At 43.9% G+C, this 16,271-nt stretch overlaps 1 protein-coding gene across 1 annotated transcript; it reads right to left on the bottom strand.

Moving 5' to 3' along the window:
- Positions 1 to 1,067: 1,067 nt before the first annotated feature.
- On the bottom strand, positions 1,068 to 15,265 carry LOC133023675 (E3 ubiquitin-protein ligase RBBP6-like; the record flags this gene model as incomplete). Its single annotated transcript, XM_061090749.1, has 19 exons — positions 14,820 to 15,265; positions 12,928 to 13,033; positions 11,680 to 11,728; positions 9,452 to 9,496; positions 9,259 to 9,341; positions 8,949 to 9,045; positions 8,670 to 8,812; positions 8,219 to 8,391; positions 7,795 to 7,898; positions 7,468 to 7,638; positions 7,061 to 7,203; positions 6,586 to 6,703; positions 6,356 to 6,422; positions 5,753 to 5,795; positions 5,357 to 5,662; positions 4,844 to 4,981; positions 2,557 to 4,623; positions 2,351 to 2,447; positions 1,068 to 2,204 (listed from the first exon to the last, which is right to left on the bottom strand). Coding segments are annotated over exons 1-19 (5,253 nt in total), but the record flags the coding sequence as incomplete, so codon positions are not given.
- Between the last annotated feature and the right edge of the window lie 1,006 nt (positions 15,266 to 16,271).

The following is a 16,271-nucleotide window of genomic DNA, read 5'->3' on the forward strand; positions in this document are numbered from 1 at the left end:
AATAGTGAATAGGCTCACCATCATTTTTGCTCCTGTCTGTTTTTTTCTACATTTAAAGCTGTAGAAATCCTGTGCTTACATAGTAGCTCCCTTTTTTCCAGGGCACCCAAGGTGACCTTGAATCACCCACGAGACTGTGTGGGTTTCCTCCCACACAACAGAGACACCAGGGTCAGGTCAACTGGACCTTGGACCCAATCTATCGGCCTGAGATTCGAAAAAGAGTTGATAAATAAAAAAACATTTCAAAGTAAAAGTTTCATGGTAGATCTCATAAGGGGAAAAGTATTGATAGCTTCATCTGTCAGACAAATACAGACGGGATTTCTGAGTCTCTGTACTGGTCAGACTTTAAATCTGCCATAAAAACAGTCTTAATCCATTTATAAGGAATATGAGACAAAATCTAAATAACAGAAACAGGACACAACGTTTTATGGATGATTTCTTTTTTTTATTTCCTTCAAAACAGGAAAAACTTAATGCTCCTCTGGTAAATTATTAATTGATCCAACATTTACAAAATTAAAAAGAAAAAAGAAAAATACAGCACAGAGGTTCAAATCATAAATATTCACAGTCTCTCCTTTAAATTAATCACACACTCTTTCTACAATCCTCTCCGGTGCACGTCTGTGCTCCTGTTTGAGGCAAATTTAAACGACTGATTGACCTTTGTCAAGTAAAAGTAAGATTTTCCTGTAACGTTGCAGGTTCGGTGGACATGATTCATAGGTGCGGGCAAACCTGAGCAAAGCTGTGAAAACTCTTTCAACTCAAAATAATTCAACACATTCATTTTTTTCCTAATTGTTATAAAGTGCTTTTCCTTTACAAATTGTTTCCTTTCATTTTAGCTGGTGCATTTCTAACATGATATCTGAAGATGATACAAAAAGTATCCGGGCAAAAGGAAAACAAGTCAAAAAAACATCAACCCAGGCACTTTTTGGACAGAGAAGGAAAAACATAATTCAAGTTAATGTCATTATCATCCATGATGATCAAGATGACAGCGCTAAGCAGCGTTTGGCGTGGTCGTCCTCCCCCTCTCCTCCACCCTCCTCCTCCTCCTCCTCCTCCCTCCCGTCCTTGCTCCTCCTCGACTTCTTCTTGTGCTTCTTCAGCTCGCAGTCCTCCAGCGGCTCGGGGCCAGCTTGGCTCGTCTCCCCTTGCTGCTCCTTCCGCTTCCTCGTCCTCTTCCTCCTGTCATCCATGCTGGTGTCCTGGCTCGCTGATGAGCTGCTGCAGCTGCTGGGCCTCTCTCCCTCCTCCAGCTCGTCCCACTTGATCCCCTGGGACAATTGTTGGTCCACGTCTCGACACAGACTCCCTCCTTCTGCCTCGGCCTGTCTCTCCACTTTGTTTCCCGTCCATTCCTTCGCTTCCTTGCTCTCATCAGTACTTCTGTCCTGCTTCAGCTTCAGTCCAGGGCTGCTCATTCTGGGCTTTGGGCTGAAGGACTCTGAGGGGAATGGCAGGGAGGGGAACTCTGAGGAAAGCTGGGTCCCTGCGGCTCTGTCCTGGTGTCTGCTCCCTGATGATTCTCGGTGACTATGGTAATGTTTGTCTTTACGTTTTGGGTCCAGTGGAGTGTCTCTTTGAGTTTTGTGTGCGTGTTTATCAGGTATCTCCACAGCTCTCCTATCCCTGAATCCACTGCTGGAGTGTTTCCTGCCGGGATGCAAGGAGGTGGAGCTCTTCTTGTGGTCGTGGTCGCCTCCTTGCTGACGCCCCCTCCTCTCTGTGTCCTGGGACATTGAATGCTGGGAGAAATGACTGGAAGAAGGGAGACTCTTCCTTTGGACTGAGGCAGAGCTTCTGTGGCCTCTCTCTCGCCCCCTGTCTCTCCCTCTGTCTTCCTCCCTTGTCCTCTCTTTTGATCTCTTGGTCTCTTTCGGTCTATCCCTGCCCCTCTCCCTCTCTCTGTCTGCACACCAGGTGCTGTCACTTGTGTGTGTACCACTAGAGGGAGCCAGACTCCTATCCAAACTTCTGTCTTGCGTCTCATCCTTTCCTTTCTGTCTGTCCCTGTCTTTCTTTGTGTCCACTGACCTCTGCCACTCCTGTGCCTCTGTCTCCCTGTCGAGTGGTGTCACTAACGCTGGAGGCAGAACCACGGGCCGAGGGTCTGGAACTTTGACCTCTCCTTCATTCTCCACCTCCTCCCCGGACTCTTCCTTCTCCCATTTGGAGCGAGGGACCTGAGACAGACAGGTAAAGGTCACTGAGAGGGTTCTGCATGAATACATATAAATCTGTTGGATTTACAACACACTTAAACAAAGCGTTCAAGCAGCTTAACCAGTAATAAGGGTTAGAAACACACAATCTTGGGTCATGGACGCACCTGTATGAGTACGAGCTGATCCTCGACAGTTCTGCCATGGATGTTTTCCTCCAGAGCTTTAACCACTGTCCACTTCCCCTGAGAATCCTCACAACTGCTGCGTTAAACACACACAGACACACAAAGACACACAAACCGTCATTATCTCTACATCTAAGAGTGAGCTGCAGGATTTGACTTTAAAAGTAAAGCTGAAACATTCTGACCTGTCGTCATCCATCATGATGGAGTCAGGTCCGTCATGATGGCTCTCGTTGCTGCTCCTCTGAGGCGTGACCTTCATCTCGTCTCCTTCTTCTTTCCTCACCCTCTTCTTCACTCCCTCAGGCAGGTTTCCTCTGTTTTCCTCGCGTGTGATTTCTCCCTCTGTCCTCTCCTCCTGAGAGATTTGGAAAAACTCTTCAATCTCTTCTTGCCCTCGACTCTCTCTCCTCACTCTCTCTTCTTTCTCCTCTTTTCCAGTCATGCTCCTCCTCTTATCTCCTTCCTCCATCTGATGTTTATCCTCCTCCTCCTCGGCTCCTCTGGGGGCACAATACCATGAGTCAAAGTCCTCATCTTTATTTTCTCCAACATTTTCTTCTGCGATGGTAACCCACATCCCTCTCTTGTCATTTCCGATGGCTGCTTTCTCCCACAACTGCCTCGGCTCTCCGTCATCTGATTTGATTTGTTCTTCCTTTTCTCTGCCTGACTTCTTCTTTTCATTAACTTCAACGTCAGTGTCTCCTCTGTTTAACTTCTCCTCTCCATCACCCGTCTTCTCCATTTCATCCTCTGATTTTCCTATGATGCTCTCCTGTTTTTCAGTTTTCTCCTCTTTCTTTTTCACATCCAGGTTGATGTTGATGCTTATTTTCTTCTGGGGCTTCACTGTTATTCTTCCCTCCCAGATGTCTTTCTCTTTAAGAGGCCACGGCTTACTCTCTTTTTTCTGCTCAATATTTTGCTTCTTTTCTTCAATCAGTTCGGGGGATTCATCTTTGCAGGCTTCTTTTTTCTCTGGTGTCTCTCCTTTTCTTTTTCTGTTCTTCTCTGAGTTTAAGTCAGGAGCTTTTCTGCCTGCGGTGTGTCTGTATCTGTCTGAATCCTTCCTATCGGCCCCTCTACTGGACTTCATTCTGTGCCGTCTCTCTACATCTGGCCTTGAGTCTGAATCCTTGCCTCTTCTCCGCCCTTTCTTTTCTTCTAAATCCCCCTTTTCTCTGCTTCTTACACAATCTTTATCCAAAGATTTATCTGGTTTAAAAGGGGATGGCAAGGTTGATTTATCCCTTACTAAGGTGCTATCTTTGCGGGCATGTGGTTCAGGGTCGTGCCCACTCTCATCCTTTCTGTTGTCATCTGTTGAATCTGCAGCTGCAGGGGATGATGACTCCTCTCCTCTTCCTTCGCTGGGTTTTTGCGTCTTCCTTTGCTTATACTTTATGGGGCTGAGGTCCTCCACATCTCTAATGATCACCTTCTTGTCGTCCTTACTGGTTTCTTGCAGTTCCACCTCCTTACTGCCCTTTGTAAAAGTGATCGGCAGGTGGTCGACCTTCTGGTGTGGACATGCCTGCAGCTCGGCCCCGTCCTCGGATGGCGTGGAGCGACTATCGCTGGACGACTGAGAGGGAGGAGAGCGGCTGTTGTTGGATGTGTGAGACGGAGGAGAGCGACTGTCACTGGATGACTGAGACGCAGTGGAGCGACTGTCACTTGAAGAACGAGACAGAGGGGAGCGGCTGTCACTGGAGGACTGCGATGGGGGGGAACGGCCCTGCGTCCTGGCAGCGCGTCTGTAGCGAGAGTCCAAGTTGGCGTGTGAGGGATATTTGCTTCCTTCCAACTGAGGAGGAGGAGGAAGATTGACGAAGGGAAGAGGCAGCTGGTGGAAGGGGCCGCCGTAGCTGTTGAAGTATTTCTCGCACCACTCTTTGTACTCTTTCTTCCACTGCAGGTAGTGCTCTGTTTCCAGCTCCAGGCCGCTCCTTTGATTTGAATGTTGAGCGTAGTGGGAACTGGTCAAACTCGCCCCGAAGCCTCCATCTTCCCTCCCGGAGCGTTCTCCTCGCCTCGCGGAGCCGTAGCTGCTCGAAGCAGACTTCTTGGCGTGGTGGCGGCTGTGGTGGCGGTTTTTCCCTTGAGCCGACGGTGACTTGGACCTGGAATGGTGACCAACATGAGGAGAAGATGAGGAGGACGGTGTAGGGGAGCGTCTGTAGCCGTAGCTGTACGAGGGAGTAGAGCGGGTGTGGAGATCTCTGTGATGGGAGTAAGGTGAGCGGGGTCTGGAAAATGAAATAAAAAATTAACAAGATTAGATTCAAACAACCTCAATAATATTTTGTTTCAGTTCATCTCATTTCAAAATCCCATCTTATCTATAAAAAAAAGAAAAGTCTGGAAAACAAAACACATGTTCTTTTTGGGTGTTCAAACCAAAATCTGTTCAAACAACAAAAATACAAGAATAATTAAATTCTTCTTACATAAAAGGGAACAAAATACCTTGATCTGCCTTGGGATCTGGATCGTGAGCGGGATCTGGACTTGCTTGAAGAGTAGGAGCGAGAAGATTTGGACTTAGACGACTTTGCCTGAGAGCGAGAGGAGGAGTGTCTGTGGGTAGATCCTCTGAGAGGAGACCTGAGAGGCAAAGAAAGAGTCGAAGTACAAATGTTTGAAAATCTGTTTTATATCAGATATTTATAAATATCGGTATAAAAAAAAAGGAATCTTGTTATTTTTTTATCAATTGCAGTATAAACTTTGCAGATACAATACATTTGATGGACATATTTAAAGTTGTTGATGTTTCTAAATTAATGTAAACACACTGTCTATAGATTTCTTTGGAAGTAGAAAAAGGTTATTCCCTTAAATTTCCATTATCACCTGGAATTGAAACTATTAAAAAGAGACAACAGGCAATTAAACAAGTCACATGATTTCAGACGTTTAGATACATACAGATACTTGTTAGTGGATATGAGTGTTTTGTTGGTTGATTGTTCTGTATACCTTTCCTTCTTCTCTGTCTGATGCCTGTACCACTCCTTGGGGACAAGGGCAGGGATGGTGGAGGTAGAGGAGCAGAGGGAAGGGAGCGGGACCCCCTGGGGGCACGGGAGGGCCCAGATGGGCGTGGCAGGTGGAGGGTACCCAGGAGGGTAACTGGTGTGAGACTGGTGAGCTGAGAATAAGGTGTGAAAAAGGGGGGAGGGAAAGAGAGGTGGTGGAGGCACTGTGTATGCAGAGCAGGGGGAGGACGTAAGCTGCTGGGATTCAGACCAGCCTCCAGGGGGACCACCTGACGGGGGAAAGGCTCTGTGGGGAAGGTAGAGGGAGAATAGATCAACCCTGAGACAATGGGTAGAGTCACAAATAAAACTCAACATGCAAACACTGTTTACTAACCCGCTCCAGCAGGTTGAGGGCGGTGGGTGTCTTGGCACTGGACCTTTGGAGTCAGAGAAAAATGGTTTTGTTTTGAGATGTTACTGCAATAATTCATCCACACTTAGTTTTTAAAGTTAAAGAGACAAAATAATAAGAAATGATGACGACAATCAGGTCAGAATATTCGTCTTTCGCATATGAAGAACACAGCAGGAGATTGTCTGGTTCATAGCAACAGGGAAACCTCTGGAGTGTCCAGGTGACAGGTGGCGTCTCGGTAGAGCAGCAGGAGGTCGGACTTATAACTTATATATTCTGGAATTCATCACTGGTATTGGCCCTTATCACTACAAGCTCTCACATCTCGTTGTCTTTCCAAGTTTACATTTTTTTCCTCAGATATTTGTATGCTTTTTGTCTTTTTGTTCTGCATTTTCAAAACGTCATTAACCTGCTCACAGTGAATCCAATGGACATTCTGCTGTATTTTCCCATGGCCCGACTCTGACAGTATCTGTGTAGGAGGGAGTTTGTCTTGAGAACCTCCAGATAAACACACATACAGCCCCTCCGGATACTTTCAGGAGGGGGATTCAAGGTTCAGCAGCTTGAGTCACTCACCTAAGGGGGACTGCTGTAGTTTCAAAGTCAGCGTCGGAGGCGGCTCTGCCACAGTTGTGTGTTCAACCTGAACAGACGCAAACACCACAGGTTTCATACAGAGATTCTTTTCTTCACAGCGAATATCAATCGACTTCTCAGAGAGAGAATTTTTACGATGCATGACTCAAGATCGACAAGCTCTCTGGATCAAACCAGGAGACCTTTGATAACTGTTTGTTTGTCCTCACCAGTGGTGTCAGCTGTGATGGAGCAGCAGCGGGATCTTTGTCTGACAGCAGCACAGGAGGAGGAGTGGTGTCGGCGGCAGCAGCAGCTGAGTCATCCTGTGTCTCTCCTTCGGCCTCCCTGAATGAACAACACATATCTTATTAGCCATATTGGATCTATATGGGAGACAGCACCAAGTGTTTTATTTTTGTGGGTGTCTTTCAGAAGATAACAAACTGTGGCTTTTAGTTTCTTCTTTCCAGTGTTGTAAAACAGGTTTTTTTACTTATGATATTTACTTAAATTATGATTGGTTTGCTCTGATCTGTGTCCACAGAGCAGTGTTTGACAGGGGATGGAGGGAGACTGGAGGGATCTAAGGCGCAATTATTAGACTATGTGGTTTTTTACCTAATTCTCCTGGAGGGTTATTTTGTAATCGTCTCTAGATATGAGTGTAATTTGTCACCATGCGTGTGTTTCAGGGTTAAATACCTGTCAGGTGTCTCCAAGCAGCTTTGCTCAGTCTGGAGTGAAGTGCTAAGCTTGTTGGAAGGAGACGTGGGGCCTGTTGCAGCAGGAGGATTTCCAGAAAGTGGCGGTGTGTCTTCAACCTCTGGGCAGTGCATGGGAGAGTCCTGAAGAGGGAGGACAAGAGATTAAAGCAAAGAGAGTATAACATAATAATAAAACCATTCTAGAGAATCTCCAACACGTGACAATATAAATGACAACATAGAGTACACATTCATACAGTATTTTCTGTCAGGTTAAAGAAACCTGGGAACTGGGAAACATGTGACAATGAAAACACTAATTGCTCCTCTGGCTCCTGAGTCACGCAGACACAGGACTATTTTCATCTCTGCCTCCCAGATGAAACACATCATTAAGAGATTTACCTGCTGGCTGCACATCGGCTCCTGAGGCTCCTGAGGCTGGCTCTGCACTGGAGGAGGGGGTGGTGAGCGGGCAGGGCTCGGTGTTGGGGTTGGATTTTGGGACTGGGAGGTGTCACATTTTACTGGCAGACTTTTACTTTGGCCTTGCTCTTTCTTGAAATTGTTAACAGCCTGTTTGGGGGGAGAAAGAGAAAGTCAACTTAATCCAGTCACATTAAAATCAGAATGATAATCAACAGTTAATATTTTATACAAATCCCTGTTAAAAAAATAACGAATTAAATTATTTAACGTCAATTCAGATATCATATTCTTCTGTTAATTCACCTGTCGGAGAAATTTATTGGCGATCAGGGTATCAGGGGAGACGTCTGATTGGCTACAAGTGGGGCAGACGTGTTCCTCTGAATCCAGCAGCGTGGTGCGAATACCTGAGAGAGAGAGAAACGGTTGGAATTGTGACACACCCGCTCTGTCACCGCCCGTCTAGTTGTCATGGCCTTAAGCCGTTTATCATGAAATATATATCCTATATAATTAAATGTATTTGTTAGGACATGTTTGTTTGGAGTCATTGCTCAAAAAACCTTTCTGTGTTGAAGAATAAGACAAAATGTTCTTTCATTAACTCTGATATTATTCATATATTTAAACCTTCAGTGTTAAAATGCAGTAACACACCTACACCAGTTTTTTGTGTGTGTGTGTGAATGTGTGTGTCTGTGTGTATGTGTGCATAGCAGTTGCTCACAGTCGTCACAGTAGCTGTTTCCACAGCAGGGTATAACCACGGCGTCGCTCAGCAGGTCCTGACAGATCAGACAGAGGAGTTCCTCAGGTATAGGATCCTCCTCGACTTCTGACTTTGGTTTATCTTGTTGAAAAAATGGAGGCTTCTCCTTCTTCCCAATGGCGTACGCCTTCCTACAGAAACACAGACAGACACATAGACAGACAGTTCACACACTGTGACATCACATTTTCTTTTTATCTGCTTACAAGAAGCTTTATATCAGACAAACTTGAGCAGGATAAGGTTGCGTTTCTGATAAGCACAAACACTGGCTGCTGGAATTGAACCTGTGACATTTCCTATGAAGGTCAGCCTTGACAATGGTGCCAGGGAAGATTTTGTCATTCAGGCCATTGGATTGTTTAGAAATACCCCCCCCCACCACACACACACTTTTGTGCAGACTCACGCGTCTATGGCAGCCACGGCGTAGCGTCCACAGTTGGTCAGCATGGCTCCTTTGACGCTGGGGTCGTCCACCTCGACCATGAAGGACCGGGGGATGCCGGAGCTCTTCTTCATTCTCAGTGGGGCCTCATAATTTTTATCTTGCTGTCAAGTATGCACACAACTACATTTAATGCCGGGCAATACAGAAAAATATAACCCTGCTTCACACTAATCAAACCGATTAAGACTCATTTGAGATTGCAAAAGAACCTGGAGATACCGCGGGCTCTGCTCTTACCCCGCTGCTGGGACAGTTCCTGATGTGGTGACCAGTGTTTCCACAGCGGTAACAAGTGTAGTTTGAAGGAAGAACTGTACCAGACTTCTTGCTGTAGCTAGAGAGGGAACGGGAGAGGACGAGAAGAGGACAGATGTAGAGAGAAAATGCAGGGGGGGTGAATGGAGAGTGGGATGAAGATGGAACAAAGTGATGAGAGACAGTGACACGTCAGAACATGGGAGGTATTGAATTTCAGAAAACAGGTGGATGGACACATGGAGGAGAGAGAAATGAGTGAGGGAGCAGATTTGAAAACAGGGAGACTCACTTCACGGAATTGTAGATGGACTGATTTTGCAAAAATTTGATCTTATCCTCCTCTGGCACATCGCTGTCAGCCAGGTTTGTCATCTGCATGCAAACACGTGAATGAATGAATGAATGAATGAGGGCAGTAGACACAAGGACGACAGGTCAAACAGGAGGTGTAGTGTTTATTAAACTAGAGAGAAAAGGAATACCTGGGAGAAAAAGTTCAAGGTACTGGAGGAAGCCTGGTCGTCAATCTGTTAGAATTAAACAAAATCAGTTTCACTAATGAAGCCTTGAGGTAACACGACTCTGAAAGGCTGAACTCTTCATGTGCATTGTCAAAGAAACGTTCCACATCAAGACCACCTGTCCTGTTAACCTTTCACCCAAAAATGTTGGTGATTTGCATGAAAGCAAGTTCTCAGTTTCAAGTCTTCACATTCATATCCTTTTCTCGGAGATAAAATGTTCAAGAGCACCCAGCAGTAATTGTAGATGTCACCACAGTTTTTACCCCATGGTGCCTCTGCATCTCCAGCAAACTCTTTTCTCAAATGAATAATGAAGCCCACGAGGAAACGCTTCCTGGGAGTTTTTTTACCTGTCAGGTGTGTATTTAGGTCTTTGCCCTCATCACCTACAGTAATGTCTAATAAACTGTCTGATGAGAGATGGCCTCAAGCTTCACCTCATCCAGCCCAGAGACAGGATGGTGACTCCTAACATAAAACATCTAATCTGGGGCTTTCCTGCTGTAACAATCTGTGAGACATAAGTTTAGTCAGTCATAATATAAGTTATACACAACATTAAAGTTACTAAACGGTGTCTACACCTTTCGGACACACCGTCTCCTCTCACTTCACTCCTTTGTGTAAAATATAGTAAATACAATGGCCGACATTTAGCTCAAAGCTCCGCTGTGTCCCAATAAGCTCTGATCTTGTTTCATTGTTTTTGCAAACAAATAACATTGAGCTGACTCTCAAATATATTGCAGGTGTAAACGAAGGCTGCGCTATTGTCATGAGTTATCCTAGGATACATAAATACAAATTACATATTCTGTATGCAATTACACATATGTCATAAAATATAAAAATCCTATCAACATTTTTTTTAAGTAACTTTCTGAATAAGTCCTTCCAATGTATCAGCTATAAGACATTAAACATCAGCCAGCGGTGGCATAGGATTGTGCTATATCATGGATCTGCAGTCATTACTTAAATGCATTCTTAACTTAATTCGATTAAGACCATCAAATCTATGGCTAATCCCTTATCACACTGTAAGAGACTTTTTCAGGTTGTTTGCTGATCTTCTCACACTTATTGGATACGAGGATATGAAAGTTCAGTCAGAAAGAATTAGGGCAGATCAGGACACATGTGCCTGTTTTGTCTATATATTGTATTTTTTATTCATTATTTTATCAGTTTGGATGGTATCCCTTGCAAAGGATAATAAATGTGGAACCAAGATTTTAATCATTGCGAAATATGAAATGATGAGACAGGCCGATGTCTCAACAGTGTGTTTGTTATCTGAGATGAAATATAAACTTTGGATGTGTACAGGCGACATTTCTGTCCAGTCAAGTCAAACACATAATCAATACAAAAGACAGATTCATACAAACGACTTTATTGTGGGGAAAAAATGAATAAAAGATCACACACACACAGAAAGTTTGAGTTGTCCAACAGACTCAAAGTGCTCCTACTGAGAAACTAGAGAGAGAATAAGGTCAGGTCAGTGATAACACTAATTCAAACTGCAGCAGAGAACAGATTTGAGATGTGTTTGAGTTTGTTTACTCAGAGGCCTTGTTCATACCTGGTACTTAAATGCATCTTGGGATTGGAATGCGTCTCCATATAGTTTAACAAAAGATAAGTGAGCAGGTCACAGCAGCTCATGGTTGATGACAGCGACTGGAGACCGTCGCCATCATAAAACAACAGTTGGGTTTATCAGCTGTGAATAGCTGGCCCTGCACGATAAAGCTCGACCCTCCCGAGCAGCTCCCACCACCCACGCACAGATACTGAAGGATCTTAACTGGGGACTCAGCAGCTTGTTAAATTAACAGCTGAGAGCCATTGTTACAGAGAATATATGAGGTTGTTCCTTTGCCACACTGCAGATAAATGCAGATACTACTTTTTAAGTTTTCATTAAGTATCCCTATTAAATGTGACTTATCAGAGGAGCAGCTTACTATAAATCAAATGCTGGGAAGCACCAAATTCCCCATTGCAAATGAAACTATAATAGAGGATATAGAGATTCTAAAAAGGTCTTTATTTTTTAGGTTGGGCAACAGCAAGATGCAGTTTCGACATATTCAAGCACAGTTACTCTGCTGTATTAACCATGTATGTGCTGAGCCGTGCTGTGAATGTGTTGAGTGGGATTTAGTTTGTTTACGTACTGCTTTGACGACTTCGTAGGCGTGTTGCAGCTGGGTGACTGTACGGTCGCTGAAACACAAGAAGAAATCGGTGTTAACCACAGTCGGGAGTTTAGTATAAAGTAAAGTAAAAGTAACAACACACAAAGTGTAAAACACAAATGATAGAATCACGACTTTTTAACAGACCCACTGCCGCCATGTTATTTACACTAGTTAATTTAAATGTAAATGTAAAAGCCTTTTTAATCAGCTCATAGTAAAGGGTTTCTTGGACGTTCATTGACTGTCAGGCTGCCTGTGCAGGTGCAGAGTTGGTTTGCAGCATCTTTCAGTAAATCTTTCAGGCAGAGCTACACTCCTCCTTCCTCTCGTGTGCATGGAGCTGACGAGGCTAATCACATGACCACCAGCCTGTTTCAGCGAGGTCCTTTCCTTCTTCCAATGAATAAAACCCAGATCCCTGCTGGCTCTCCAGGCTAATCCAGACTCTGGCTAATCCTTGTGTACATCACGGTGGAGTAAAATGTTCCCAATGATCCCCCTGAGCATAATTCATGTTTTATTCATAATGGAAATGTTAGAGAAAAACCCTGTTTAATCAACTGTTGTCTATTAACTGAAACAGGCCTCTGTGTGGATTCAGCCTCCACCTGCAAATACATGATGGTGCTCAACACACTCCCAATAAACAAGGTGGACCCTTCTTATCATCCATGAACCTCCACACTGTGTTGATCTAAACATTTGTCTTTCACGTTTGAAAAACGCATCAGGAGACTGTTTCGAGTGGTTGAACCTTGGAAGAGCAGGTCACAGGACATGATGTTTATATTCCACTGTGGAAATGTTTTTGCTGACACCCACTCTTATCATAACACCTCTCAATTCTCATTATCTCTCCAAGTTGACTTCTTGGGCAACATCCTGTACGTGCATGACATCTCTTGTTCATACTGAGATATTTGTTTTATGTATATCCTTTTCAGTCTTTCGAGTTTCGCATGTTAGAAATGTCATCAACCCGCCCACTCACTCACTCACTCACTGACATTTTCCTCCTTCTCATGAACTCACGCAGACATGGCAAGAAAAGGTTGGAGCACCTGACTCGGACATTTGCGTTCTCAAATGCGGCCCCTCAGGAAGATTTTAGAATAATGTCTCGAGCTTAGCCCGTGACAGAAAGCAGCATCAGCGAATCAGGCCTTCAACTTAAAACACATACCATCTATCTACAGTAGGAGTCAAACCCCAGGGAACACTTACTGGTGGTGGGTCTTGTTGCTTGAGCCGGACTTTCCTCCGATGATGGGGATCCTCCTCACAATGACAGAGGAGCCTTTGGGGATGAGACCCTCATCGTCGGTGTACTCTGAGCGGGAGAGATTGTGATAAAACTCTAAGGATTAGCTCACATAAAAGATAAAATAATGATCTCATAATTCATATCTTACTGATCATAATCTTCTTCTGACTGAACAAACCCCCCAAATAATATTCCGTGAACTATTTCATGCAGTTTAGAAAACCAGCGAATGTTCAGGCCTCTCAGGTGTTTGGCTGAAAAAGGGATTATTGACTCATCAAATAATTGTTTTAGCTCCGGCTGAATCGATTATAATCCTGCAAATTCTACCGTGCAAACCTGCCAAGTCAAACACATTAATTTCACTGCTCACGAATACATTTCTGAACGTGTAGATTCCTGTCTTAAATCTATAGAATTAAGACTTCATGTTCACGTTTACTGTCTGGTTCAATATGACAATGCAGATTCACTATGAATCAGCAGTGGTGAACCAACCGAGCTGACTCCCTGCAGTGGAGCATGATGCAGCACTGACTCACACCTGCTGACACCAACCTGGAGGCTGTGACTCCTTTAATTATCACAATATAGTTGTAATCAATAGCAATATAGGAAAAATCTAGTGCAAATATATCGTATATAATGTTCATATTCAAGATTTATCGTGGTAATTATCCATTTTTGGCCATAAGACCCTACTCGTCTTGGTTTGTGTTTCGCCCTTCGACACAGATTGTGTGTGTCTGCAGACCCTTATTCTCCAGGGGTTGTGTGTGTGCATCTGTATTTGTTCACACACCGTGGTTGTGTTATTGTGCACATTACTCAGAACTATGAGGTTGCAGAGCTTATCTGCAGGATATTGACACACACTCTGAGATGATGGTTATCATTATTGGGTGATTTTGTTTGCTTGTGTGGTTTTATTAAAGATTTTATTGCAGATTTGTATGAACCTTTCTGGACTTATTTGCCCGGTCATGGGCTGAGTTCCTCTGCTTTCAGCCCAACTCTCCATTCCACAGTCCAACAGCTGAGGACAAAGGGTGACTGGGCATTTTCTGTCAGGGCTCCCTCTCTTTATCCTCTTTTGAATCTCTCTTAAAGAAACATTTGTATACCCTTGCTCTCTCTCCATTTCTGATCACACCGACTAATTTAATCCTTTAAGGATGTTTTAGGCCAACTTCTTTCTACTCTTTAACATTTTATTTTATTCCTATTTGTGCTCTAATGCTGCGTGATCTTCAAATTGCTTTTTTTTAAAACGTTTCATATTGTTTGCCTTAAATGATTAATATTTTAATTAAGTTTTGAAAGGTGCTACATGGACTTATATAATGACTATGACTATTGAATTTAGGGAGAGTTTTGCTCTACTCTCCTATTTTACCTTCATGACAGTGAAGGGTGTTTTCCTCTATGGATTATTGTGTGTGTATGTGTGTGTGTGTGTGTGTGTGTGTGTGTGTGTATGTGTGTACTTTAAACTTGTGCTCGTGACTGTGCTCCCACTTTACATTTTCTATTTTTACCACCCCACCTCCCCACATCTTTCCTGGCCTCTTTGCATGCCTGACACACACAAACACAAATACACACACAAACACACACAAACAAACACACACACACACACACACACACACACACACAATGAAGAGTGAACGCAGCAGGAATGTGGCCCCATTCATTTGAGGCTTTTGTCCTGGGTTGACTTGTCTGAACACCCCCCCCCCCCCCCCCCCATTTCACAGCCAGCTGTCAAATCTGGACCACGTGTTTCTGTGTCTTTCCAAAGTTCAACCTGCCCCTCACTCACACACAGACACACACACAGATGTTGTGTTACCTTCTTTGCTCTGAGCGTTGGTGATCTGCAGGTCGCAGTCCCCGGACCGGAGCCTCTCCCGGGCCATGATCTGCTTCTTCAGGTCCCGGAGCGTGATGTGCGGCCCGTCGAACACCGCCGTGTCGTAGCTGAGCTTGGAGGAGAACTTGTAATGAACATGAGTCATGGTGACACTGAGAGGAGAACAAGATGAAGAGATGAAACCACTTTTATCCCCTGATAGAGAGGGAGGGACCCCCAGGACAGCTGGTTAGAGTTCAGGTAAAAGTTAGCTAGCTGCTGTTAGCCGCTGTTAGCTTCGCGTCCGGGCGTCACCGCTGCGGTCCGTTCCCCGAGGTGAACAAGTGTTTCCCGGGATGACAGCTGCCGGTGTGCGGCCTGGACCCGAGGTGAAGCGGTCTGTCGGTTCCTCGGGTTCCGGTTCATGTGTGGAACTCTTCAGTTTAGTGCCCCCCCCCCCTCGCAGCCCCGGAGAGAAGTGACAGAAACCAGCAGCTGTTCCACCGGCTCGTCAGCACAGTGAAGCACCGGGGAGTGATGCGTTCACGGCCGCCCGCACACTGCAGCACCCAACGCCCACTGACTCAGAATGAATATAATGAGGATTATAATAATAACAATGAAAGTGAAACAACTCAAAACCATTGTGAATAGAAACAATAAACGGTTTATTAAATTATAATCTCTTTTTCCAAAGCTGCTTCAAGCTGTTTTTGTCAATACAGATTTTATCCATTTTATTTATTTTACCTCTTTAAGATTCTTTATTGTCAAATGCAGAGTAAAAACAAAAACAAAACTGACTTTACTCGTCCTCCAATAGAAACAGAAAAAAGGACTGAACTCAAGACTGGCTTACTGATAACTGGAAAATATATATATATATTACAAAAATACGTAAATACATATTTACATACAAAAAACTTACAATCAAACCAACATACATACTTACAAAAAAACATACATACATACTTACAGATATACATATATACAAACTAACATACAAAATACTTATACACATGTTCTGAATTGCACTTTTTCGGGTTTTTGTATTGATTTCTTTTGATGTTGTCTTTGTGTTTTGAAGCACTTTATAACTATGTTTTGAAGTGCTGTATAAATAAAGATTACAATTAATATTATTATTATATTTTTGTATCATAATTTACAATAATAATATTTCAAATATATTTATTATATCTAATGCTCCTGTACAGCACCTTGAATCTACCTCTGTGTGAGTAATGGTTTATATGTGAAGCTGGTGGTTTCTATACGCAACTGGGAAACTTACATGTTTAAAGAAATCATACTGAAACCATAACTGAAACTAGTAGAATTCAAAGTGTCAAAAGTACGAAGTTTCGCCCGACACGTGAAGGCAACATGTGGTGTCAGCGCTCAGGGCCGTGCACCTGTTGGAGCTCAGGGTCCCACAGACAGGGGGGGGGG

This window comes from Limanda limanda, chromosome 17 (assembly GCF_963576545.1).
Source record: "Limanda limanda chromosome 17, fLimLim1.1, whole genome shotgun sequence".
Classification (NCBI taxonomy): domain Eukaryota; kingdom Metazoa; phylum Chordata; class Actinopteri; order Pleuronectiformes; family Pleuronectidae; genus Limanda; species Limanda limanda.